Source organism: Pongo pygmaeus, chromosome 1 (assembly GCF_028885625.2).
Source record: "Pongo pygmaeus isolate AG05252 chromosome 1, NHGRI_mPonPyg2-v2.0_pri, whole genome shotgun sequence".
Lineage (NCBI taxonomy): Eukaryota > Metazoa > Chordata > Mammalia > Primates > Hominidae > Pongo > Pongo pygmaeus.
This window is the reverse complement of record NC_072373.2, coordinates 192,948,648-192,976,196: the sequence shown is the minus strand read 5'-3', so window position 1 is coordinate 192,976,196 and position 27,549 is coordinate 192,948,648. Positions and strand designations below refer to the sequence as shown.

General features: G+C 47.8%; 1 protein-coding gene and 1 non-coding gene across 2 annotated transcripts in view; one reads left to right on the top strand and one right to left on the bottom strand.

Annotated features, from left to right (window-relative positions):
* EPHA10 (EPH receptor A10) overlaps window positions 1-27,470 on the bottom strand; it is a 49,269-nt gene extending 21,799 nt beyond the window's left edge. Inside the window, exons 1-5 of the mRNA XM_054453990.1 lie at window positions 27,309-27,470; window positions 25,127-25,191; window positions 23,750-24,428; window positions 16,559-16,714; window positions 15,282-15,632 (exon numbers count right to left, since the gene is read on the bottom strand). Of these exons, the coding sequence (XP_054309965.1) occupies window positions 15,282-15,632; window positions 16,559-16,714; window positions 23,750-24,428; window positions 25,127-25,191; window positions 27,309-27,414 (1,357 nt within the window). The 5' untranslated portion in view covers window positions 27,415-27,470. The remainder of the gene's footprint in view (window positions 1-15,281; window positions 15,633-16,558; window positions 16,715-23,749; window positions 24,429-25,126; window positions 25,192-27,308) is intronic.
* On the top strand, window positions 12,577-12,676 carry LOC129024183 (small nucleolar RNA U13). Its single transcript, XR_008497039.1, has one exon. It is a non-coding gene; the product is annotated as a small nucleolar RNA U13 (small nucleolar RNA).
* Window positions 27,471-27,549: the final 79 nt, after the last annotated feature.

Below are 27,549 nucleotides of genomic sequence, written 5' to 3'. Positions count from 1 at the left end.
TTTCTTGGATATGACACCAAAAGCACAGGCAGCAAAAACAAAAATAGACAAATGAGACTACATCAAACTTTAAAACTTCTGCAGGGCAAAGGCAACAATAATCAGAGTGAAGAAGCAGTCTTTGAAATGGGAGAAAATGCTTGCTAACCATTTATCTAAGGGGTTAATATCCAGAATGTATAAAGAACGTCTAGAACTCAACAACAAAGACCAAATAACTCAATTAAAAAATAGACAAAGGACTTGAGTAGGCTTTTTTTTTTTTTTTTTTTTTTTTTTTTTTTTTTTTTTTTTGCTATCAAGCGAGGCAGTGGGAGTAGAGATGGAACAAAGAAATCTATAACTGTGTTGTGATCAATTAGTTGTAAACAACACTGCACTCAGACCAGCTTGAGTAGACATTTCTTCAAAAAAGATATATAGGCCGGGCGCAGTGGCTCTTGCCTGTAATCCCAGCACTTGGTGAGGCCGAGGGGGCAGATCACCTGAAGTCAAGAGATTGAGACCAGCCTGGCCAACATGGTGAAGCCCCATCTGTGCTAAAAATACAAAAGTTAGCTGGGCGTGGTGGCATGCACCTGTAATCCCAGCTACTCCGGAGGCTGAGGCACAAGAATTGTTTGAACCTGGGAGGCAGAGGTTGCAGTGAGCTGAGATTGCACCACTGCACTCCAGCCTGGGCAACAGAGTGAGACTCTGTCTCAAAAAAAAAAGATATACAAAAGGCCAAGAAGCACACATGAAAAGATGCTTAATATCATTAATCATCAGGGAAATCAAAATCAAAATCACAATGAGATATCACCTCATACCCTTTAGGATGACCACTACCAAAAATATGGGACATAACAAGTGTTGGCAAGGACATGAAAAAATTGGAACCCTTGTACACCATTGTGTAGGAATGTAAATTGGTGCAGCTGCTATGGAAAACAATACAGAGGTTCCTTAAAAAATTGTAATTACTGTATAATCCAGCAATCCTGTTTCTGGGCATATATCCAAATGAACTGAAATCAGGTCTTGAAGAGATACTGCTCACCCACGTTCATTGCAGCATTATTCACAATAGCCAAGAGGTGGAAGCAACCTAAATGTCCGCAAGTGGATAAATGGATAAAGAAAATATGGTGTATACTCCATGGAATACTATGCAGCCATAAAAAAGGATGAGTTCATGTCCTTTGCAGGGACATGGATGAAGCTGGAAACCATCATTCTAAGCAAACTATCACAAGGACAGAAAACCAAACACCGCATGTTCTCACTCATAGGTGGGAGTTGAACAATGAGATCACTTGGACACAGGGCAGGGAACATCACACACCGGGGCCTGTCGGGGGGTGGAGGGTGGGGGGAGGGATAGCAGTAGGAGAAATACCTAATGTAAATGACGAGTTGATGGGTGCAACAAACCAACATGGCACTTGTATACCTATGTAACAAACCTGCACATTGTGTACATGTACCCTAGAACTTAAAGTATAACAATAAAGAGTTAAAAAAAGAAAAAAGAATATATGGTGTAAACATACAACAGGATATTAGTCCTTAAAAAGAAGAAAATTCTGTCATATGTTACAATATGAATGAACTTTGAAGACATTATGCTAAGTGAAACAATTCGTCACAAAAAGACAAATACTGCATGGATTCCACTTATGCGAGGTATCTAAAGTAGTCAAACCCTTTGAAACAGAAAGTAGAATAGTAGGCCAGGTGCAGTGACTTATGCTTATAATCCCAGTGGCTCACACCTGTAAACCCAGCACACTTTGGTAGGCCAAGGCCGGTAGATCACTTGAGGCCAGGAATTCAAGACCAGCCTGGCCAATGTAGTGAAACCCTGTCTCTACTAAAATTACAGAAATTAACCAGGCCTGGTGGCGGGTGCCTATAATCTCAGCTACTTGGGAGGCTGAGGCAGGAGAATCACTTGAACCCAGGAAGCAGAGGCTGCAGTGAGCCAAGATTGCACCAGTGCCCTCTAGCCTGGTCGACAGAGTGAGACCCTGTCTCAAAAAAAAAAAAAAAAAAAAAGGAAGTAGAAAAGTAGAATGGTAGTTGCTAGGGGAGGGTGGTTGGGGTAAAGGGGAGTTGTTGACTGGATACAGAATTTCAGCTTTGCAAGATGAAGAAGTTCTACACCCCAGGTATGGGAGTTCATGCCTGTAATCTCAGCACTTTGGGAGGGCCAAGGAAGGAGGATCGCTTGAGCCCAGGAGTTCAACACCAGCCTGGACAACAAAGTGAGACCCTGTCTCTACAAAAAATCAAACAATTAGCTGGGCATGGTGTCACACACCTGTGGTCCCAGCTACGTGGGAGGCTGAGACAGGAGGATTGCCCGAGACCACAAGGTCAAGGCTGTCACTGCACTCCAGCATAGGCAATACAGCGAGACCCAGTCTCAAAAAAAATACAAATAAAAATAAAGGAAAAAAAATTACAGAGATCCTTTTGGACAACGTATCTAGTTAACATTCCTGTACTATACATATGAAATGGGTTAAGATGATACATTTTATGTGTTTTTTACAATAAAAAAAATGTTGCCCAGGTCGCAACCCAGAGCAAACAAATCATTATCTCTGTAGGCTGGATGGAGCTCAGGGATTAGTTGCTTTTATTTTATTTTATTTTATTTTTTATTTATTTATTTATTATTTGTTTATTTTTTGAGACAGAGTCTCCCTCTGTCACCCAGGCTGGAGTGCAGTGGCACAATCTCGGCTCACTGCAAGCTCCGCCTCCCTGGTTTACGCCATTCTCCTGCCTCGGCCTCCTGAGTAGCTGGGACTACAGGCGCCCGCCACCATGCCCGGCTAATTTTTTGTATTTTTAGTAGAGACAGGGTTTCACCATGTTAGCCAGGATGGTCTCGATCTCCTGACCTCGTGATCCACCCTCCCAAAGTCCTGGGATTACAGGCGTGAGCCACCGCGCCCGGCCAGTTGCTTTATTTTTTAAGTTTCTTGGTGATTCCAGTGTGCAGACAAGTTTGAGAACTGCCAGTCTGGATGATGTCAGATGAACAGCAGCATACACACACATACACACATATACAGGAGGTAATAAGGCCTGGGGTCAGTGTTCGGCAAAGGGGTTTCCAAGAGAAGATGCCAGGAGGGCAGTGGGAGAAATGGTTCCGGGACTCAAAAAAGGTGTCTGGGAGAAAGATGGAGATGCAGGAGCTATGAGAAGGTGAAGGGATGAAACTGTCCAGGGAAAACGCATAGCAAGAGAAGAGGAAAAGCTTTTAGGGAATAAGCCTGAGACACACCAACATTTCAGAAACAGGCAAAGAGAAGCTTGACAAGGAGGAGCCAGAGAGGCAGGACGAAGACCAACGGTGCGCAAGGTGATGGAAGCCCAGGGAAGAGAACACTTAGGAAGGTTCCCTCCTGACTTTTCCAGTAGTTAGCCCACTATTGGTCCACAAGCAAGTGATCTTACTCCCTGAGCCTCGGTTTCCCCGTGTGTAAAATGAGAACGATGATGACAACGCCTAGGCTTGCTGTGGGAATTTTATGAAGTAATGTGTCTGAGGGACTGAGCAAGGGCTGAGCACCAGCATTCCAGCAAGAGGAGCTGGCGCTGGGCCATGTCTTACGCTGAGAGGAGACAGAGTAAGATGACGATTCAAACTTCCCACTGGCTTTCATAAAGTGGACGTTCCCGGTGCCTTCGGGGGATTGAGGAAAGTACCGATCAGATAGTAATAAGGCAAGGAAGTGGAAACAGGGAGTAGGCGGCTCAGGCTCTGACAAGTGCGTGGATGTGGCTTCTAGTCTTAAATGGTATATATATCTAGCAGCCTCCACTCCATGTCTTTCCCAAATTCCAATTAAAACATAAAGACACAGTAAGAGTTGAAAACCTACACCATCACCATAAACTAGTCTTGACAGCTGATCGCCAGAACGGGGGCTGGAGAGTAGAGTGGCACATTTCTACTTATGATCAAGGCAGTGGGACTAGATCAAAAAGTGCAATTGTAATGAACCCCCAGGCTACACTGCCCACAGAGTGGCATTGCCTCCCATTCTAAAAATAACTCAAAAAATCCTTTATTCCTCCCCTTCAGTGTCTGACCCTTTAAAAAAAAAAAAAAAGCCAGGTCTTTGTCAAGTGGACAATGCACAGCCAGCACTCTACTGCAGAGCGCTTTCGAGGAAGAGTGCTCTTCCCTATCCTCCGGGGGCGCTTCTCAGCCAAAATTCACTTTGAGATGGCAGCTCCCAGAAAAGGCCTGAGCACAAAGGCGAGAGGAGTGATGAAGCATTCTAGGAGGTGGCAAAGTTCCTTGCGAATACACATAGGGGCAGAGATGGAAAAGGAGGCTAGAAATGTCCATTTTTGAGCTACATTTGTGGAAAGCATCAGATGGCCAGGATAGAGAGGTAGAAGATGGTTCCATCTCAGCTCCGAAGAGATAATTAGATGAAAGCATGATAAATCCTGCTAGTGGAGCTAAAAACTAACACCAAGCACCTGCTCTCCAGCTGTAGATTTGGGATGGGAATCAGCCAGCGCCCAAGTGGGGCCAAAGTTACAGCAGATAATACTGGAAACCTAGTCAACAGCCTTGTCCCCCTTTCCTGCTAGCTGAGCTGAATTTTTGGTTCATAGTCTACTGTCTCCCCACAGGTGACTTGGGTAACTTCTGGTTGTTCTAAGACATTTGTGTGCACTCATTCCCTTTGCCAATGAATGGTTTAGGGTTGGGCTTACAATCCAGTTCTGGCCAACAAAAGAAGTTAGCTGGGGACAGGGGATTCAGAGAAAAGTTTCTTGCTTTTAAAAAGATACCTGCAAGGAAGAAACAGTTCTTTTTCTGCCTCTGAATGGTAAGGATGTGATGTCTGGAGCTGCTGCAGCCACCTTGCTACCATGAGGGAACCAGCCTATGTGATAAGAATGGCAGAGTGGACAGATAGAAAAAACCTGGGTCCTTGAGGACACTTTTGAGCTGCTGAATGAACCAAGCTTTAACTCTAGCCCTCTTATGTGAGCTAAGAAATCATTTAAGTTAAAGTCAGGGCCCAACACTGTGGCTCATGCCTATAATCCCAGAGCTTTGAGAGGCATAGATGGGGGTCTTGCTTGAGGCCAGGAGTTAGAGACCAGCCTGGGCAACATAGCAATACTCCGTCTCTACAAAAAAATTTAAAAAGAAAAAAAAGTTAGCTGGGCATGTTGGCATGCCTGCAGTCCTAGCCACTTGGGAGGCTCAGGCGGGAGGATCACCTGACCCCAGGAGTTTGAGGTTACAGTGAGCCTATGATCATGCCACTGCACTCCAGCCTGAGTGACAGAGTAAGACCTTGTCTCTAATAATAATAATATAATAATAATAAAATAAAATCAGTTAGACTGAGATTTATTGTTACTTGCAGCTGAAAACCTCATAACTAATTCAAAGGGCAATTCACGCATCTTTTTTGTTGTTGTTGACAAACACCAGCTATTTCCTTACTCAAGAACAAGTAAACAGAAAATACCAGAAATTGGGTATATGAAAAAATATTTCAGAATAAGGGAATAAGAACATTATTCTGAAGACTTAGGAGATGCAGATCTTGAAAAGTGATTTAATATGATAGAGAGTAAGTAAAACGCTCTGGCACTTTAAGAAGAAGGAAAACACAGCCTCCACCAACTATGTACAGAAGGTCATAAGGAGAAAACAGGTGGAGAAGAAAAAGAAACGAGATGAGATAAAAATGGAGAAACTGAGAAGGGCTGGGTGAAGAAACTAAAAGTGCATCAACAAAATTGAAATATTTAAAACAAAATTCATTACGAATACAAGGAATTTTAACAAAATCACAAACAGAATGCAAAATGAACCCCTCTCAGTCTTTGGAACATCAAGTAAAAAATAAGAAGGAACTACAACTGAATAATAACTCGTGATGGTTTAACTGATGATTGTTTTACAATGGTGTAAAAGCAATACAACCATTCTATTTTTGCACTTTCAGTACAGTGTTCAATAAATTACATGAGATACTCAGTGTAAAATACTCATTGTAAAATAGGTGATTTTGCCCACCTGTAGGCTAATGTAAGTGTTCTGGGCATGTTTAAAGTAGGCTAGGCTAAGGTATGATATTTGGCAGGCTAGGTGCATTAAATGCATTTTCAACTTATAATATTTTCAACTTATAATGAGCCCAATGGGACATAAGCCTGTCATTAAGTTGAGGAACATCTGTGTATATATAGATAGATATATAGACATATAAAGACAGAGAGAGAAAGAACTACACTATAAAATAGTGCACATTGTTTTAAAGTAGCCATAAAATAGTTTAAAAATTTTTACCATGTACAAACCTCCATGAAGCACTACAATCAGCAACGTAAAGATAAACAAAATAAAAGCAAGTCATCTGGAAATAAAAGCACATCCTCTAAAATAATTTGAGTCAAAACTACAACACTAAAAGAAAACACAGAGATGTTAACCTTGGACTAAGCAATGGTTTCTTAGCGATGACACCAAAAGCACAAGCAACCAAAGAAAAAATAAATAAATTTGACTTCACCAAAATTAAAAGCTGTTGGCCGGGCACAGTGGTTCACACCTGTAATCCCAGCCCTTTGGGAGGCTGAGGCGGGTGGATCACGAGGTCAGGAGTTCGAGACCAGCCTGGCCAACATGGTAAAACTCTGTCTCAATTAAAAATACAAAAAAAAATTAGCTGGGCGTGTCAGTGTGTGCCTGTAATCCCAGCTACTCGGGAGGCTGAGGCAGGAGAATCACTTGAACCCAGGAGGCACAGGTTGCAGTGAGCCGAGATCACACCACTGCACTCCAGCTCATCTAAAAAAAAAAAAATTAGCTGGATGTGGTGGTGTGCACCTGTAGTCCCAGCTACTTTGGAGGCTGAGGCAGGAGAATCGCTTGAACCCAGGAGGTAGAGGTTGCAGTGAGCCAAGATTGCACCACTGTACTCCACCCTGGGGAACAGAGCAAGACTCCATCTTGGGGGGAAAAAAAAGAAACTAAAAGCTTTTGTGATTGAAAGGCTATTCTCAATAAAATGAAAGCCAAACCACAGAGTGGGAGAAAATATTCACAAATCATGTATCTGACAAGGTTTGTATGGGTTAAATTGTGTCTCTAAAAAAGGTGTGTTGAAGTCCCAACCACCGCCCTCCATCTCAGAATGTGATCTTATTTTTACAGAGGTAATCAAGTTAAAATGAGGCCATTAGGGTGGGCCCTAATCCAATATGACTGGCATCTTCATGAAAAGGAGAATTTGAACACAGAGAAAAACACCTAGAGAGATGATGATGTGAAGACACAGGCAGAAGACAGCCATGTGACTAGAGTGAAGCGTCTGCGAGCCAAGGAACACCAAGGATTGCCAGGAAACATGAGAAGCTGAAAGGGCAGGGAAGGGTCCTCCTCTAGAACCATCGGAGACAGCATGGCCTTGATGACACCTCGATTTTGCAATACATTTGTTTTAGGCCAGCCAGTTTTTTGGCACCTTGTTAGAGCAACCCTGGGAAATGAACACAAGGGTCTAGTGTCTGTAATACATATCTATAGTTATAATATCTTATAACTTAATGACAAAAAGAAAACCCTACACAGGAAAAGATGTTCAACATCATTAGTTATTAGGGAAATGCAAATCAAAGCCACAATGAGATACCACCTCACATCTGCTAGGATGGCTACTGTTTAAAAGACAAACAATAACAAGTATTGGTGAGGAGGCAGAGAAACTTGGACCCTTGCACTTTGCAGGCAGGAATGCAAAATGGTACAGCTGCTTTGAAAAAGTTGATAATTCCTCAAAAAGTTAAAAAGTTACTATATGTATTAGTTCAGGTTACCATAACAAGAAACCACAGTCCTTTAATAACAAAGGTGGCTTTCAAGCCAGGCATGGTGGCTCATACCTGTAATCTCAGCACTTTGGGAGGCCAAGGTAGGTGGGTCACCTGAGGCCAGGAGTTTGAAACCAACCTGGCCAATATGGGGAAACCCTGTCTCCTAAAAAATACAAAAATTAGCCAGGCGTGGTGGCATGCACCTGTAATCCCAGCTACCTGGCAAGCTGAGGCTTAAGAATTGCTTGAACCTGGGAAGTGGAGGTTGCAGTGAGCTGAGATCGCACCACTGCACTCCAGCCTGGGTGACAGAGGAAGACTGTCTCAAAAAATAAATAAATAAATAACAAAGGTGGCTTTCCTAACAAAAGCCACCTTTGGCTTTCATAACAAAAATTCATTTTCTCACACTTCTGGAGGCTAGAAGTCCCAGGTCAAGAGGTCAGCAGATCTGTAATCTGGTAAGAGCTGTTTTCCTGACCAGACACCTTCCCACTATATTCTCACGTGACCTTTCCTCTGTGCCCATATGGACAAAGAGTGAGTGAGCTGTGCTGTCTCTCCCTTTTCTTTTTTTTTTTTTTTTTTTTGAGACAGAGTTTTGCTCTTGTTGCCCAGGCTGGAGTGCAATGGCACGATCTCGGCTTACCGCAACCTCCGTCTCCCAGGTTCAAGCAATTCTCCTACCTCAGCCTCCCAAGTAGCTGGGATTACAGGCATGCACCACCACACCCGGCTAATTTTGTATTTTTAGTAGAGATGGGGTTTCTCCATGTTGAGTCTGGTCTCGAACTCCTGACCTCAGGTGATCCGCCCACCTCGGCCTCTCAAAGTGCTGGGATTACAGGCGTGAGCCACCGCACCTGGCAGTGTCTCTGCCTTTTCTTATAGAGATACCAGTCCTAATGGATTAGGGCCCACCCTTATATCTCATTTAACCTTAATTACCTCCTGAAAGAGACTCTCTCCAAATATAGTCGCATTGGGGTTTAGGGTTTTAACACATGAATCTGGAGGTAACATAATTCAGTCCATAACCATATGACTTAGCAGTTCCACTCCTAGGTATATAGCCATGAAAACTGAAAATATACATTTATGCAAAAACATATATTAATTAATGTATTATGAATACATTAATATTCATAATAGTATTATTCTTAATAGCCAAAATGTGGAAACAGCCCAATGTCTATCAACTGATGAATGGATAAGCAAAATTGTCATCTATCCATGCAATGGAATGTCATTCAGCCATAAAAAGGAATGAAGTACTGATACATGCTATAACAAGGATGAACCTTGAAACCATTATGCTAAGTGAGAGAAGCCAGACATGAAAGTTCACATATTGTATAATTCCATGTATTGAGATGCCAAGAATAGGCAAATCCATAGAAACAGAAAGACCTAGTTGTTACCAAGAGCTAGAGGAGGTGGATGGAATGGTGAGTGACTAATGGGTTTCCTTTCAGGGTGATGAAATGTTTTAGAATTAGATAGTACTTGTTGCACAACTATGCGAATATATGAAAAATCACTGAACTGTATACTTCAAAAGGGTGAATTTTATGTTACATGAATTATACCTAAAAAAACTTATAATACTAACAATATGATAATATCATGTATCGAATGTATTGGAAGTGACAAAGCTATATTCAGAGGAAAACTCATAGCTTTAAAAAATTTAAACAAAAAATAACTAAGCACTGAACTTGCCTAGAAAAAGACTTCAGAGGTTGGGTGGGGTGGCTCACACCTGTAATCCCAAAACTTTGGGAGGCCAAGGCAGGTAGATTGCTTGAGTCCAGGAGTTCAAGACAAGTTTGGGCACCATAGTGAAACCCCCATCTCTATAAAAAACAACATTAGCCAGGCATAGTTGTGCACACCTGTAATTTCAGCTACTCGGGAGGCTGAGGCAGGAGAATCACTTGAACTCAGGAGGCAGAGGTTGCAGTGAGCCAAGATCATGCCACTGCACTCCAGCATGGGTGACAGGCAGAGTGAAACTCTGTCTCAAAAAAAAAAAAAAAAGAAAAAAACTTCAGGAAAGCAGGAGAGTGGTATTAATAAAGATAAAACCATAAAATATAGCCGGGCATGCTGGCGTGCACCTGTACTCCCAGCTACTTGGGAGGCTGAGGCAGCAGAATCACTGGAACCTGGGAGCCAGAGGTTGCAATGAGCTGAGATGGTGCCACTGCACTCCAGCCTGGGCAACAGAGTGAGACTCCATCTCAAAAATAATAATAATAATAAATCATAGAATAAGTGACATAAGTAAAGAACAATGGAATTGATAGGTTCAAGAGCTGATTCTGTGTCATAACCAGTAAAATTAACTTCTGGCAAGGATAATTAAGAAAAAAAGACAGAAATCACAAGCATACAACAGGAAGAAAGAGAAAGTGAAGTTAACTCCAGGTACTGAGGAAATGTATATACATTTCTAAAAATAAATTAGAAAAAGAACATGAAAATATTTTCTAGGAAAGCACAAATTTATAAAACTGATCAAGAAGTTACAGTAAAGATTAAAAATATCAAACCACCAGGCGCAGTGCCTCACGCCTGTAATCCCAGCACTTTGGGAGGCCAAGGCAGGCAGATCATCTGAGGTCAGGAGTTCAAGACCAGCCTGATCAACGTGGTGAAAGCCCATGTTTACTAAAAATACAAAAATTAGCTTGGCATTGGTGGTGGGCGCCTATAATCCCAGCTACTTGGGAGGCTAAGGCAGCAGAATCTGGGAGGTGGAGGTTGCACCTGGGAGATGGAGGTTGCAGTGAGCTGAGATGGTGCCATTGCACTCCAGCCTGGGTGACAGAGTGAGACTCCATCTCAAATAAATAAATAAATAAATAAATAAAACTTTCTCTCCAAAAATGGCATAGAACCCAGAAAGTTTCCCAGGCAGTTTTTCATGCCTTCAAAGAATATGTAAATGTGTTGTTAAAACTGTCCCAGAGCAGAGAAAAAGAAGAAATTTTTCCTGATACCTTTACCAAAGCCAGCATCACCATAGTGCCAAAACTTGACAAAGAACACATTACAAAACACTAATCTCTCTTAGAAATGTAGATGGGAAAAATCTTAAAATATAAGCAAATGAACTCAGCAAAACATCCAAAAAATAATATACTCATATCCAGTAGGGTATAATCCAGGAGTGCAGAGAGTTCACATTGAAATATCCATTAATAGAATTCATCATACCAACAGGTCAAAAAGGAAAAAATTTGGTCATAGTGAAAATGCTTAATAAGCATTTTATAAAATTAACATCCATTTCTGATTTTTAGAAAAAGTTCAGTGAAGCATTATAAGGCCTAGGGATTAAAGGCACAGGGCTTTGAGGTCAGACAGACCTGGGTTCCAAAACCAATCTAAGATGAGTTTCATTTCTTTTTATCTTTTTTTTTTTTTTTTTTGAGGTGGAGTCTTGCTCTGTCACCCAGGCTGGAGTGCAGTGGCACGATCTCGGCTCACTGCAACCTCCACCTCCGGGGTTCAAGTGATTCTCCTGCCTCAGCCTCCCCAGTAGCTAGGATTACAGGTGTGCACCACCACGCCTGGCTATTTTTTTTTTTATTTTTAGTAGAGACGGGGTTTCGCCATGTTGGCCAGGCTGGCTCAAACTCCTGACCTCAAACGATCCACCTGCCTCGGCCTCCCAAAGTGCTGGGATTACAGGCGTGAGCCACTGTGCCCAGCCCCATTTCAATGAATTAATATAGAAAATCATATCGCACAGTGCCAAACACAGCAGCACTCGATCAGTGGAAGCTTAGTATTTTTATTGAGAAAATGGAAATAGAAGAGTATTTCCTTAACATGGCTTCTAAATCGATCTTAAACATTTAAGATTGTTTTAAATGTCAAAACATTTAAGATTGTTAACATAAGGCCGTGCGCCTCATGCCTGTAATCCCAGCACTTTGGGAGGCTGAGGCGGGTGGATCACCTGAGGTCAGGAATTCGAGACCAGCCTGGCCAACATGGCGAAACCCCATCTCTACTAAAAATACAAAAATTAGCCGGATGTGGTAGTGCGTGCCTGTAACACCAGCTACTCAGGAGGCTGAGGCAGGAGAATCGCTTGAACCCGGGAGGCGGAGGTTGCAGTGAGCCAAGACTGAGCCATTGCATTCCAGCCTGGGTGACAGAGCAAGACTCCGTCTCAAAAAAAAAAAAAGAGATTGTTAATGTAAAATGCCAGATAAAAGTTAGTATTACATATACCATCATGCATTGCTAAATGATGGGAAGATGTTCTGAGAAAAGCGTTGTTAGGTGATTTCATTGTTGTACAAACATCAGAGTGTACTTACACAAACCTAGACAGCATAGCCTATGACACGCCTAGGCTACAACCTGTACAGCCTGGGTGACAGCATGTGACTGTACTGAGTACTGCAGGCAACTGCAACAGAAAGTACTAAGTGACTGGAGTCTTTCAGCTCCATTATAATCTTACAGGATCACCATCATATATGCCATCCATTGTTGACCAAAATGTCTTTATATGGTGCATGACTGTATTAAAACAAAAGGGATTTTATAGGTGGATAGTTACAAATACGAATACAGAGATCAAGATAGACAGGAAAAATTTTCTGGAAGTATATACTCTAAGATATCAATAGTTGTTTATATCTATGTAATAAGATTATGGATTTTTTTCTTCTTCTATACTGAATTTTTAAAAATGTGATCCTTTTGTAGTTTGCAAGTGTGATGATTGGGGATTCACACTCTTATGTGAGATGTGTCACCCCCGAACCTTTTACGTTGGCAAAATACCCATCTGACATGAAAGAAAGATGGAAAAAAAGAATTTTTAAAGCTGTAAATGCAATAGCAAATGTTAAATCACAATAGAGACAGTAAAAAACAGTACTGTTCCAGAAACCCAGACAAGCTGGAAAACCTCCAAAAGGCAGTGGAAATGGATTAAGAGCTCAAAAGGATAAGGGAAGTGAAGTGACAAGATTTGAGAATCAGAAAATGAATGTACAACCTAAGGCTTAGAGATATTTTTAAGAGATATATTTGAGCTACCAGAAGTTCTAGTCAAAGCAGTGGCTGAATAAAACTTTTTGAGACTTTTTTTTTTTTTTTTTTTTTTGAGAGACATAGTCTGGCTCTGTCACCCAGGCTGGAGTGCAGTGGCACAATTATCACTCGCTGCAGCCTCAAACTCCTGGGCTCAACTGATCCTCCTGCTTCACCCTCCTGAGCACCTGGGACTACAGGCACCCATCACCATGCCTGGCTAATTTTTTAAATTTTTTGTAGAGACAGGGTCTCACTATGTTGCTCCTGGCCTCGGCTCCCAAAGCGCTGAGACTACAGGCATGAGCCACTGTTCCCGGCCTGAAGAAAACTTTTCTCGGGGGAAAAAAAAAGTTGTGCAAATCAAAAAGTTTACTCAATCAAAAGAAATCCATATTGGTGGCCAGGCACAGTGGCTCATGCCTGTAATCCCAGCACTTTGGGAGGCCAAGGTGGACAGATCACGAGCTCAGGAGACCGAGACCATCTTGGCTAACATGGTGAAACCCCATCTCTACTAAAAATACAAAAAATTAGCCGGGCGTGGCAGCATGTCCCTGTAGTTCCAGTTACTCGGGAGGCTGAGGCAGAAGAATGGCGTGAACCCCGGAGGCAGAGCTTGTAGTGAGCCAAGATCGCGTCACTGCACTCCAGCCTGGGTGGCAGAGTGAAACTCCTCTCAAAAAAAAAGAAAAGAAAAAAGAAAAGAAAAGAAAAAGAAAAGGAAAAAAAAAAGAAATCCATATTGGTTAAATGATTATTTTCAGCCGGGCACGAGGTGGCTCATGCGTGTAATCCCAGCACTTTGGGAGGCCAAGGTGGGCAGATGACTTGAGGTCAGGAGTTTGACACTGGCCTGGCCAATATGGAGAAACCCCATCTCTACTAAAAGTACAAAACTTAGCTGGGTGTGGTGGTGCGCACCTGTAATCCCAGCTACTCGGGAGGTTGAGGCAGGAGAATCGCTTGAACCCGGGAGGCAGAGGTTGCCGTCAACTGTGATCACACCACCACACTCCAGCCTGGGTGACAAGAGCAAAACTCCATTTAAAAAAAAAGTTTGGCTAGGTGGGCAGCGGCTCACGTCTGTAATCCCAGCACTTTGGAAGGCTGAGGCCAGCAGATCATGAGGTTGAGAGATCGAGACCATCCTGGCCAACATGGTGAAACCCTGTCTCTACTAAAAAATACAAAAATTAGCTGGGCATGGTGGCATGCACCTGTAGTCCCAGCTACTCGGGAGGCTAAGGCAGGAGAATCACGTGAACTCGGGAGGCAGAGGTTGAAGTGAATCGAGGTCGCACCACTGCATTCCTGCCTGGCGACAGAGCAAGACTCTGTCTCAAAAAGAAAACAAAACAAAACAAAACTTTATTTTCAACAGTAGGTTAAGTAGGTTAAAGAATTATTCTAACATCCGTGTGCATACGTGTACACGTTATATGTCCAAGTTACGTAGAAAAGAATGAAAATAACCCTAGCCTCAGACTTCTCCTTGGCAACACCACTGCCAAAGACAGAAGCGGGATCACAGAAAGCAGGGATGCGGGGTGACAGGCCGATCCTATAGCCTCGATTAGGAAGAGAGTCAGAAACCATACCACTCGCTTATCTTTCTTGCAAAGAATACAAGCATTACTTGGAGGTCCACCCCAGCTGAGAAGCGAATCAAAAGAAACTGTCAGGAATGAAGGTGTGGTGTAAAAAGGTTGTAGGTCTTCACTTATTCACCTCATGTCCAGACTCAGAGATGTATTGGCTGGTGTGTTCCATCGCCCCTACAGCATAACTCTACAAGCTTCCTTGCCCTTTCCCGGGACCAGGAAAGGAGGTGGCCAGATGCAGCAAAACCATGCAGAGGCCGAGGGGTGGAGGTAAGGGACACAAGGACCGGATCCGGCTTCCCGAGACAGAGGGAAGGAAGTAAATTCGGATTCCTACTGACATTTTTTTAAAGGGAAGGTAAGAGATTAAGGGACTTTCCACCTCTTTTTCCCTGAGAAATGAGCGGCGAGGCCAACTGCAGAGCTGTGAGCGGGACAGAGGCTTTGTGCAAGGCGTCCAGGAGAAAGGCGAGCACCCAGCGGCTTCCCGCAGACGCACAGAACCGCGCGCCTCCCCTCTGGCCCGGTAGTAAGGGGACGCCTGCATCCTCAGTCCCTCTCGCACACTCGGGAGGGCGACTGATGCTGAGGCGTCCGGGGGGTGACTTTGTGTCCTGGAAAGGGGAGGGGTGCGTGTACAGAGGGTGGCTTCTCTGGGGCGGGTGGGTGGGGCTCCCGCAGGACCGACGGGGCGGCCCCAAGAGGGCGCAGGGGCGGCAGGCGCGGGGGCCTCGGGGTGGGGGGCGCGGACGGCCTTACCCCCGGGCCCGGTGGAGACGGTGACCTGTGCGTAGGTGGTTCCCGCGGCGGCCGCCGGGCCCGAGACGCCGTTCAGCGCGGCCACGCGCACGGTGTAGCGCGCGCCGGGCCGCAGGTGCAGCAGCGTGGCGGCTCGCTCCCGCAGCCCTGCCTGGCGCGGTACGAACGCCACGCGCGGCCCGCACGGCTCGCACGCGCCCGCCGGGCCCTCGCGGCCGCAGCGCAGGCACAGCAGCGAGTAGGTGACGTCCGAGCGACCTCCCGAGTCGGCCGGTGGCAGCCAGCGCAGTCGCAGCGCCAGCGGCGAGCGGCTCAGGCTGTACTGCAGGTCCCGCGGCGCCGACGGCGGCCCTGAGGCGGCACAGGGGCGGGGCGGTCAGGGCGGGGCGTGGGTGCCCGTGAGGGGGGCGGGATGCACGAGGGGGGCGGGATGCACGAGGGGGGCGGGGTCTTGTCCACCCCCCGTGAGGCAGGAGAAGCAGGGGCGCGAGGGTCAGTCGGGGAGGAGGGAACCAGGGCGTTCATCAAGGGACTGGGTGGATGAGGGGGGACGGGGGACAGGAGGGACAGTGGCATGGGGCAGTCAGGGAGGAGGGTAGAAAGGACGGCCGGTGAAGGAACAGGGATGGATGAGCGGGAATGGGCCGTGGGAGCCAGTGGGCATGGGGGATAGGACGGTGTGAGGGGTCTGGGGTGGGAGGAATGGGGGCGTGGGTTCAGTCAGGGAGATTGGTACAAAGATGGTCAGTCAGTGAGGGGTCGAGGGCGGATGAACCCGGGGTGAGCGGGAGGAGGGGCTCGCCCCTCCCCCAGGGAAGGGTCAGGGACGGGGGCGTGGGGGCCCTTGGGAGGTCGGAATGTGAGAGTGGCGGGGCAGTTGGTGAGGATTTGGGAGGAGATTAGTGAGGAGCCGAGGATGGGAGCATGGGAGAACCGATGGTGCGAAGGTCGGGAGCCCCCCTTTCGGCTGGAGGGTAGGCAGGGTGAGGAGAGGGCAGCGGAGGGGCGCTCTCCTCAGTGATCCGCCAGGCATCCTAACCCCATCCTCCGTCTGGACTCTCGCAGTTGTCCTGGTTCTTCTCATCAAAGGCCCCGGCCCCCAGGGCGCGCCCAGGCTCCGCTCACCCATACGCCGCCTTCCGGGGCGCTGGCCCCCATATCCGCCCCCGTGCGCCCCAGTGCGGAGACCCTGCCCTCACCACCACCTGGATCAGGCCTTCCTCCTTGGCCACCCCCACCCCCCACCCTCCGCAGTGCAGCCTGGAGGGGGGACTCACGGGTGCAGGAAGCCGAGGGCGGGTCGGTGGGTGAGCGCGCATAGCTGTCCTGGCACACGCAGAAGGTGGAGGCGTTTTCCAGGGCCCGGCTGTGCTCTGGGCACGGTGAGCAGAGGGGCCGCCGTGGGGACACCTTGTAAAACCCTGGGGGACAGGCTGCAGGGCATGGCTGGTGAGAAGAGGGGGCTCCTCCAGTTTCTCCCCGCTTTCCTGACTGGCCTGGTTAGGGCAGCGTTTATCTCCTCCAATTGCGATAGAAAAACAGTCAGGGGACTCAGCCACTCCAGTCAGCACTGCCCCGTGGAGTGACTCCTGAACAACCCATTACCTACCCTTAGAAAACGCTCAGTGTGTTCGGAAAACTTTGAAACATTTTACTTTCAGCTGGGCGCGGTGGCTCACGCCTGTAATGCCAGCACTTTGGAAGGCCAAAGCTGGAGGAACACTTGAGCCCAGGAGTTGGAGACCAGCCTGGACAACATGGCCAAACCCCGTCTCTATTTATTATTTTCTTAATTACGTCTATTAATTCATTGAATCCTCACAACCACCTGTGAGGTTATATACTTTATCCACTTTTTATTTATTATTTATTTTTTATTTTTGAGTCTCTTTCTATCACCCAGGCTGGAGTGCAGTGGCCGGATCTCCACTCACTAAAACCTCCACCTCCCAGGTGTAAGCGATTCTCCTGCCTCAGCCTCCTGAGTAGCTGGGATTACAAGCGTGCACCACCATGCCCAGCTACTTTTTTGGTATTTTTAGTAGAGATGGAGTTTCATCATGCTGACCAGGCTGTTCTTGAACTCCTGGCCTCAAGTGATCTGCCCACCTTGGTCTCCCAAAGTGCTGATGCAGGCATGAGCCACTGTGCCCGACCCTTTATCCGCTTTTTAAAATGAGGGAGCTAAGGCTAGGAGAGGTGAAGTTGCCTACAGCTACTGTCCCACAGCCTGTGAGATTCCAACCCAAGCCCACATCACACCACCCTCAGGACCACTGGAAGAAAATAAGTCAGACTCTGCAGTGCTGGTGTGAGAAAGAGAGGGGAGGAGAGGTGCTCCAAGAGCTGTTCCACAGTTACCCAGGGACAGACACACAAGCATACATGCACATGCACACACATACCCTCCCACCACCACCATCATATGAGTGAATGCGTCATAAATTCCCAACTGGAAGTAAAGCCAGCCAGGTGGAGGGGGGTGGGTGGAGAGAGAAGGGCCAGTAAAAGTTCCCTGGACCATGAGTCAGACCTGGTTCCAGTCTTGGCACCTACTCAGTTTGCTTCTCTCACTTCTCACAACACAGGTTGTTAAGATCACAAGTGTTTCTATCTGAACAACCTGGGTTTGTAGCTGAGTCATCCCACTTACTTGCTGTGTGGCCTTGAGCACATCAGTTGACCCCTCTGAGCCTTGTGTTGAATACCTACCTCAAAAAGGTTGTTGGAGGATTGAGATAAAACATGTAAACCACCTAGCCCAGTACCAAGCACATTTTCACAATAATGGTAGTAATTACTGTTCCTCCCCCACAGGCCTTAAGTGGTAACTGCTAAACACCCACTTTAAAAAAATTTCTCACAAGCTGAGCCAGGTGGTTCCTGGCCCTACCTCTCAGAGCTTGGGTGGTCCTCACCTTGTTCCCTGGCCCTCTCCTCTAGTTTAGCTGGCTGCTCTCCAGCTCCAAGAAGATGCAGTACAACAGAAAGGGTGCAGGCTAGCCCTCAGGAAGAACTTTCAGCCTGTGTGGCAGAAGAGGGGAGGGGACTAGGATTTCCACTGTCTGGAAGGCATAGGTTTGAGAGGGTCCATCTTGCCCAGAGTTCTGGGCAGCACAACTCTGGGGAGGGGCTCGGCAGCCCAGGAGCCTTCAGAAGCCTCCTCTGCCTGCAGAACAGAGCATGGGCCAACTATCCCCATGGTCTGGTGGGCAGCAGAGACCCAGGCTGGGACTTGGAAAGCTTGGGTTCTAGTGTTGGCTGGGCCACTCCTTGTGCCTCTCTGGCCTCAAAAAAGCACTGGTCAAATAGGAATAACAACCATGCCCTTCCCACCTCTGTTGTGAAATAGGAGAGCAAGTGAGAGCCCAGATAAATGATCTGTTCGCAGGGGTTCACAGCAATAGGGGAAGAATGCTGGAGGCTCCCTCCCCACAAGTATATGAGGGTGGCTGCTGTCCTAGAGGTGGGTGGGCCAATCAGCGACCACAGTGGTATCTCTGCTGTGAGAGGCTCTGCTTAGAAGGAGTTTGTGCTGAAGAGCAGATTCAGGGATTCCTGACTGCCAGCCCCTCCCTCTCTTCAAGGTCAGAACTTCAGAGAGAATCTAGCTCAGCTCCCACTAGCCTGGTCCTCCAGCAGCTTCCCCAGCAGTAGCCATAGTCTTTGTCACATACTTTATCATGAGGCATGCACCCGCTTCTGAGGCTGCCTTTGTTGAACAATGCTGGCAGAAAGTGCTTCTTAGGATGAGCCCCCATTAGCTTCCCTGTCTGTAATGCCTCTTGTGCCACCCCATCACAGGGGCTCATTGTGCCCTATGGAGCCTCAGAGAACATATCTGCTTGGGTCCCTTGGCTCCAAGGCAATCCCACTGAGTTGTTTTGTTTGTTTGTGACAGGGTCTTGCTCTGTTGCCCAGGCTGGAGTGCAGTGGCACAATCATAGCTCACTACAGCCCCTGCCTCCTGGGGCCAAGCAATCCTCCCACCTCAGCCCTCCCAAGTAGCTGGAACCACAGGCATGCTGTGCCACCATGCCTGGCTAATTTTTTGTGTGTGGAGAGATGGGATCTCCCTGTGTTGCCCAGGCTGATCTTGAACTCCTGGCTCAAGCAATCCTCCTGCCTTGGCCTCCCAAATTGCTGGGATTACAGGTGTGAGCCACTGCACCTGGCCCTAGCAGAGAATTAAAGCTACTTGTTATATGCCCTGATTTTTTCCCCCAAAGGAAACCCCAGCTCTTTTACTAATTTCTCTAGTGGCTAACAGAGGGAGAACAAAAGTCAAGGTCACTAAAGAGAAACAAAAAGGGGAAAAGAACATCTTCATTCTATTCCTCCACTTATCCATCTACTTTTAGAGGGAAGCCTGTGTTAGCTGCAGAAGGCACTTGGAAGGCCTTAACTTTCTAAATACAAATCCAATCATTTCCCTTCCCTTCCTAATGTCCTCCAACATCTCCCCACTGCCAACCACTCTACCCATGGCACACTGAGCTCATCCTTTCACACCTCTGGGTCTTGTTCTGTAATTCCTTATATCCGTTTTATCCTGGCAAACTTCTATACTTCTCCAAACCCCAGTTCAAATAACATCTCCCTTGTGAAGCATTCCTTGGCATTGTCCCCAGCTCCCCACTCCCCAAGGCAGAGCTGAGGCCATTGCAAGTGGCCTTTTTCTGTTCTCATCAGACATGGATTGGGTTCCTGAGTCTCTTTCTCTCTCTCTCTCTTTCTCCCTCATTTCCCAGAGAAACCTCCTCCTCTCACTCCTGATCCATTCATTCAGCAAATATTTTTTAGCATCTACTAGGTAGGCTCTATAGATACACAACAATGAATAAAACAGACAAGGATCTTACCATCCATTTGTACAGATGCCCTCCCTCCCACCTTATAGGGAGAAGGGAAGCCATCGGTTGATAATTCCCTCAACATCTGCCCATCAAAATACACAAATGCCCCCATCCACAACCATCTCCCCTCTCCGCCTCCCTTCCAGTCCTAGAGGAGGGAATGAGCCACCTCCTGTTGAAGGCCAGCCCCTCTGTCTCCACCCTGGATCTCTCCCTTTAACCTCATCAAATACATTCCATCAGTCATCTCCCTTCTTGGTAGTGAAGCCGTAAAAAGTGGCCCATTTTGGGTGCAGGCAATAAGGGCACAAACTATGGAGTATGTAAAAACAGTAATAAAACTGACTAAAATCTGGCCTGCTTTTTTATTAGCAACAGGCATCAGCAATTCTAGCCCATATCAGTAATAAAATACTCCTGCCTCCTGGGACCAGGATGGGGATCCTCCCATATACACACTTCGTATCGCAGTGGCTCTTTGTCCTTCCACGTACAAACAAGTCTCTCCCATCTATAATAAAAATCCTCTCTCAATCCGATGTCCTCCTCGAGATACCTCCTCTTCTAATTCAAATCCAGGCTTCTAGATTCCCTGACTCAAGCTCTTCAACTTCCTTTATCCCTCAATCTACTGCAACCTGTTCTGTCTGTCCATCACTCAGCTGCAATTGCTCTCACCAAGGCCACCAACTGGGCACTTTCTAACCCTTGACTTACCTGACTGCTTCCCAACTCTGTAGGGTATTCCTTCCTGGACACCTTCAATCTCTCTTGGCTGTCATAATATCACACTCTCCTAGTTCTCCTCCATACTCTGATCACTCCCTCTCAGCCTTTTTAATGGGCTCTGTATTTTCTACTTGACCTTAAGTATTGCTATTCTGTGAGTCTTCATTGTTGGCCCTCTTGGCTTCTTACCCCACACATTCTCCTGGTCTGTCCCAACCACACCCACAGGTTCAAGTACTATCTCTGTCTTGCAGAGCTCCAGACCCACTTTCTAGCTACCTCCACTGGAATGCACCATGGACATCATAAATATGTGTCTATCCATGTCCTGTGTTCTGTACCCTAGTGAATGATCCCTCTGTCCATTCAATCCCCAGTAGCATGTAAGTCAAAGGGGACTCCTTTCTCCTCCTGTATCACATGTTCACTAAGTGCTGTGGATGCTAACTCATGATCCCATCTATCCTCATCTCTCAATGATCTCTGCTACTACCTTAGTTCAGCCCTTGTGCTCTTTCTCCTGCACTATCTTCTTCTTCCTTCTTCCTTCTTCATCTTCTGGCTCCTAATCCTTCCCTCCTCAATCCTTTCTTTGCAATTGCAGCTTGAGTGATCTTTTGAAAATACAAATCTGAGCATGTCAGATCCCTGCTTCAAATCCTCCCCACTGGCCTAAAGCATAAAGTCTAAGCTCTTTATCCCAACATTCAAGGCCTTTCATGATTTCCACCTGCTCCTCTCCAACCCCATCACTTCACTCCCACACCCTCACATGCCCTCTGCTCTAACCACATTTAGTTACATAGGCCCAGCCATGCTATGTTCCTTCCTGCCTCCATCCTTCTGCATGCAATTCCTAAGCTTAGAATGCTCTAAGCTGCCTGGGAAAAAAGACCTCACCTTCTCTGGGAAGCCTTCTCCATGCTTAGAATTAGGTTCTCCCTTCCATGCTTCCTTAGCTCTCTGTTTATGTTTCACACCCTATAGTAACCACTTTTTCACCCAATCCATTTTCACTGAACACCTACCATATGCCTTATCCTGTTATGAATGCTGGGGCTGCTGACACTAGTAACACCTAGTGCCTGAGCTCAAGAAGATCCTAATCTAGGGTGTGGTCCCTATAGTCCCACCTACTCAGGAGGCTGAGGCAGAAGGAATGCTTGAACCCAAGAACTCAAGGCTGTAATGCACTATGATCATACCTATGAATAGCTGCTACGCGCAAGCCCAGGCAACATAGACAAACCCCCATTTCTAAAAAAATAAAAGAAGTTCTTAATCTAGTGGTGAAAACACACATAAGTAGATCAGTGCATACCATGGGGTAAGTACAGAAATAGGTTTCAATGAATGCTGGAGAGCACCGAGGTGGATCCTAACTATATCTGGAGAGCTCAGGAAGGTTCATGCCTCCCAGTCTTTCTCTAAATTACAATTTCCGCAGGGAGGAGATGGTGGCATTCATCTATATACGTATAATAAGCCCTCAATAAATGCAGCTGGCACATCCTCAATTCATATTGGATGGATGATTGAACAAAGGAATGAGAGCAAATTTAGTCACTTCCTCCCCTGTCTTCCCACCACTCTGTGTATCCCTCTGTTATAGCATATATTACCCTCTTGTGATTTTTAAATTTTTGCATCTCTCCATCTAGACTGTGAGCTTTTTGAGAGCTGGGACTATGTCTGACTCATTTCTGTTGCCCTGGCACCCAGAAAAGGACATGGTTTAGAAAAGGCATACCTTGGTCTTTCTATATTAAGTACACCCATTCATAACCCCATCATCACCCTCTGTATCCAAAGCCACAGGCAGGAGAGAGAATGAGAGGTCTGTTCCTAATGCCCCCACCAGCCTGAGAACCCAGCAAAACCCTCAACATGAAGGATCTCCCCCAGGGAGCACAGTGATTGTAGTTCAGAGAGTGGGATGTGATCTTAGTAATCATCTAGTGCAACTTCCCAATCCCTCTCTCCAGCAGAAAAATCCCCCCTGCCAGCCTCTAACTTGCAAGTATGTGGTCCGTGACTGGGAGATTCCTCCCTGTAATGCAACCAATCCCACTAGCCTGAAGATTGGGCTGCTGTAGAGTTCTTCCTTATGCACTGGGGAGACCTCATGGTGTCGTAGAATGTGAGAGTTGGGCAAGCCTGAATTCAAATCCTAGCTCCCCATTTCCTGACTTTGCAAGTGGGGTACTAATCTCTCTGAGGCTCTGTTTCTTCATCTGTGAAATAGAGATAAGAATGACTTCCTTTAGGCCAGGCGTGGTGGCTCACGCCTGTAATCCCAGCACTCTGGGAGGCCTAGGTAGGTGGATCATTTGAGGTCAGGAGTTTGAGACCAGCCTGGCCAACATGGTGAAACCCTGTCTCTACTAAAAATACAAAAATTAGCTGGGCATGGTGGTGCACGCCTGTAATCCCAGCTACTCAGGAGGCTGAGGCAGGAGAATTGCTTGAACCCAGGAGGTGGAAGTTGCAGTTAGCCGAGATCAAGCCAGTGCACTCCAGCCTGGGCAACAGAGCAAGAGAGACTCCGTATTTAAAAAAAAAAAAAAAAAAAAAAAAAAAGAATGACTTCCTTTATTGCCATGAAAATAAATAAACGAGAAGGCCTGTGCAAGGTGCCTAAGATACAGGTCCCTAATGCCTCCTTAGCCAGTCAATTTCATCTCCTAGTAAGTTCACTCATTGGCTCTAACTGGACTCACTGGAAACTTCACAAGGCTTCAGGGCTCTCCTTGGGCTCCAGAGTCCAAGGCTTCTCCACCGCCCCCCAACCCCACACCCGCCTCTTTCATCTAGGGCACACTCTTTCTCAATTGCCACCTACGCTCTACACTCCCATCCCACGGCCCCCAGCCAACTGGATACCTTCGCAGATGTCACCACGCTCCTGGAATCCCGCGCTGCAGCTGCAGCGGCCCACAGGCACCAGCCACTCGCCGTCGGCGCCGCAGTGCATGCGTGGGGGGCTGCCAGGCTCCCCTTCCGAGTGCGCCACGCACGTTCCGGCCACTTCCACCAGTGTGGAGAAGGCGCTCTCGGCTGCGGTGGCTGGGAACGTGGCCAGGCCCCGCACGGTGGCACGGCACTGCTTGTAGTAGACGCGCACCGAGACAAGCGCCACGCATGCGCCCACGTCCTGAAAGGCCAGGTGGAAACCCCGCCGGCTGAGCGGTCCGATCTCGCGCACCTCTGTGTTCAGCTTCATCTTGCGCTCACCCAGGTCGCCCTGCGTGAAGCTCTCGTCCGCCGCGATCGTGTCGATTTTGCGGGGCCGGCTGCCGCCTAGGCGGGGACGCCCGCGGCCCAGGTCGGCCTCAGTTTCCAGGTAGTAGACGTTGAAGGTCTCCTTGCAGGTGGCCGCGGCGCCAGGGATGCTGCTGCAGTCACGGAGTGTGAACTGCAGTTCCACGAAGATGCGCTGCCCGCGGCCACGGCTGATCCAGCCAGTCTGCAGCCAGTTGTCCTGGTTGGGCTCCAGCACATTGCACACTTGGTATGTGCGGATGGGACGGTCGTGTTCATCCACGCCGCTGATCTCCTCCCACTGGGGACAAGAGTAAAGGGGTGGGCAGCCCAGAGCCAACGTTCTTCCAGGAGGTGGAGCGTTAGCAGTGACTCCTGCCTTCTCTCTCACCACCATGCACACCCCAGAAATTGTAAGATGCAGTGCTGGGAGAAACTTTGGAAACAAACGAGCCCAATCCTTGTTTTTATAGATGGGGAAACTGAGGCTCCAGAGGGAGAGCGATCTGACCAGGTATGCACATCAAGTTAGTGGTGGAGCTAGGAATGGTGCCTGTAGTCTCCTGACTCTGACCAGTGCCCTTTGCACTCCACCAAGCTGCTGTTACAGCCCACATCATCCCACCCCTACCCCAAGTCTCCAAGCCTCTTTTAGGACTCCCAGTCTTGCTTGCTCTGTCAATCAATCAACAACATTGCTTGGAGGATCTACTACTATGTGCAAGCCACTGTCCTGTATTAGCTCCATCCAGATGCCACGTTTCTGTTCCTAGACAGCCAGTTCTCTCCTCACTTATTCACTTTTTTTTTTTTTTTGGACTGTCTAACTGGCTGAAGACTCAACGTTTTCTAATAGGCCACTCTGGCTTGAAGCCAGGGCTGCTGGAGACCACACACTCTGAGGAGCACTTTTGTCTGATGTAAACATGAGGAGCTGAGGGACTGTGTCCTGGACCACCAGAGGATTCCTGGGACAGGGAGGGACACTTGTGCACTTACCCCATTACTCGGCAGTGCAGTCCAGCCCAGTTCGGCCTGGGAGGCTTTGGAATCCAGGAGGATGACTAAGGAGAGGGGAAGACAGAAATATCAGAAATCGAGAACGTCAGTTTACAACAGAGTGGAATCCTTTGGTGAAGTCCCTGTAAATTTGCTGAGAGAATGCAATATGTGACAAATGATATGGGCAAGTTTTTCCCACTCCATACATCCCCAGAAGGGGTGGGAATAGCTCAGATCCAGAGAGAGGTAGCCACAGTCAGTAGGGAAGGAGCTTGTATTCAGTTCCTGGGGCTGCTGTAACATATTACCACAAATTTAGTGGCTTAAAACAACACATTATTTTTGTTACAGCTCTGGAGGTCAGAAGCCCAAAGCCACTTTCACTGGTCTAGAGTCAAGGTGTCAGCAGGACTGTTTTCTTTTGGAGGCTCTGAGGGGAGAATTCATGTCCTTACCATCTTCAGTGTCTGGTGGCCACCTGTAGGCCCTAGCTTGTGGTCCCCTCCTCCATCTTCAAATCACATCACTTTAATCTCTGCCTCAGTCATCACACTGCCTCCTCCTCTGACTCTGGCTCCTCCTGCACCCCTCATACAAGGACCATTGTGATTATTGGGCCCATCCAGATAATCTAAAACAATCTCTCCATCTCAAAAGATCACTAATCACATATGCAAAGCCCTTTTTGTCAATTAAGGTAACATTCACGGTTCTAGGGATTAGGACATTGACATATTGGGGGTGGGGGTCATTATTCAGCCTTCCACAGGGTACTTGGCAAATACTCTAAGGTTGGCTCTCAGATTGGGGGTGGCAGTCAGTGATTCTCCCCAGCCTTCTTAGGTTCCCAAAATTATAGCTAAGTGTCAATTAGAGAGAGAGAGAGAGAGAGAGAGAGAGAAAGTGAGTAGTGAATGTATCAGGGGATTCCTCTATATACCCCCCAATCCACTCCTACTCGGGTTTTTCTGGGGTCGGTGGTCCCCAGGCATGAAGACTTGAACATTTTTAGTCTGACTCCCCGGGCCTCTGAGAAAACAGTGTGGAGAGATACTGCTAACAACTGGAGAAATAAAATCTCTCTTCTCCTCAGCCAGCCCTTTTCCCAGGGGCTGTCACTTCCACTGCTTTTGAAAGAATGTCTGGGGTCCTTTTATGTATACATCTATGACCCTTCCTACCAGAGAAGCTTGAAGTCCCTTTATTCCCCCAGGAGGCATCGGATCAGCAGCCTGCAACCTCTCAGCATGGATCACAGAAACTGGTTTGGACAGCAGAGTCCGCAGACCAGAGACAGGAGGTCAGGACACCCCGGAGTCTTGGAAGAGTACACTCTGGAGCTTAAACCAGGGGGTGGGCCACCAAGGTGAGGGCCTCTCCAGAGGCGTCAGCGACTGTGGGCAGGACCGCCGACGGCTTTCCGAGATCCGCGCAACTGGCAGCACATCGGAATAGCGAACTGGAAGGCATCAGCCATCCAGGACCCAGACCAACCCCGCGGTCAACGCCTCAGATTCCAGCTCCTCCGGATTCTGCACCTGGATATGACGCCTCTGGATTCAACTGAGCGTATAGCTCCCCCAAATGCACAATCAGAGGCAAGACGCGGGCTCCAGTATCGCCGACAGCCTCAAACCCGGCAACGCGGAGCGCGCCCGGTAGACTACGCTCAGAATTCAGCACTGCGGACAGTTCCATGATCAGCACGTCGGGCAGCGCCCGGACCCAGCCCCCTCGACCAGCATTCCACCTCCTGTTGGCCACACTGTGGTCTCCTAGCCCCTGTGGTCCGGCCTCCATCCCGTCTCCTCATATTCCGAGCTCACCTCCGCATCTCCCTGTCTCCACTCTTCGTCTCCCCGCCCCCGCACCTCCCACCTCCCATCACTCAGCTTGTCCGTCTCACCGGCCGCTGGACCGCCGCCTCTGGCTTCCGCGGTTCCTGGCCTCTTTCTTTCCCAACCTCCCGGGTCTCCAGCCCCCAAGCTTCTCAGCGCCCCTCTCTTCGCTACTGCTTGACCACATATTTCTCTGTCTCTCCAGTTCTTTGCTGCCTGCTTGCTTCAAGCCCCAATACAGACTCTAGTCTCTCCAATGACTCCTTCCCCCAGAACCCCCGTCGCCAGCCCCCTATCTTTTGGTATGCCACGCTCCGAGCAGAGCTCACCAGTCTTCTCACCTTCCTCGGCGGTCCCAGGCCGCCAGGGTCCCAAAAGCAGCCCGAGACAGAGCGGCATCCGGCAGAAGAACAGGCGCAGCGGGTGTGGACCGGCTCCGGTCTCCATGGTCCGCAGACCCCGAGCTGTCAGTGCGGCGGCGGCTCAAGCCGCGCCAGCCTAGCACCGCTGAGCAGTGCCCCCAGACCCCAGAGCCAGCTGGGGGCGGAGTCTCGCCGCTCACCATCATCCATGGGGACCAAT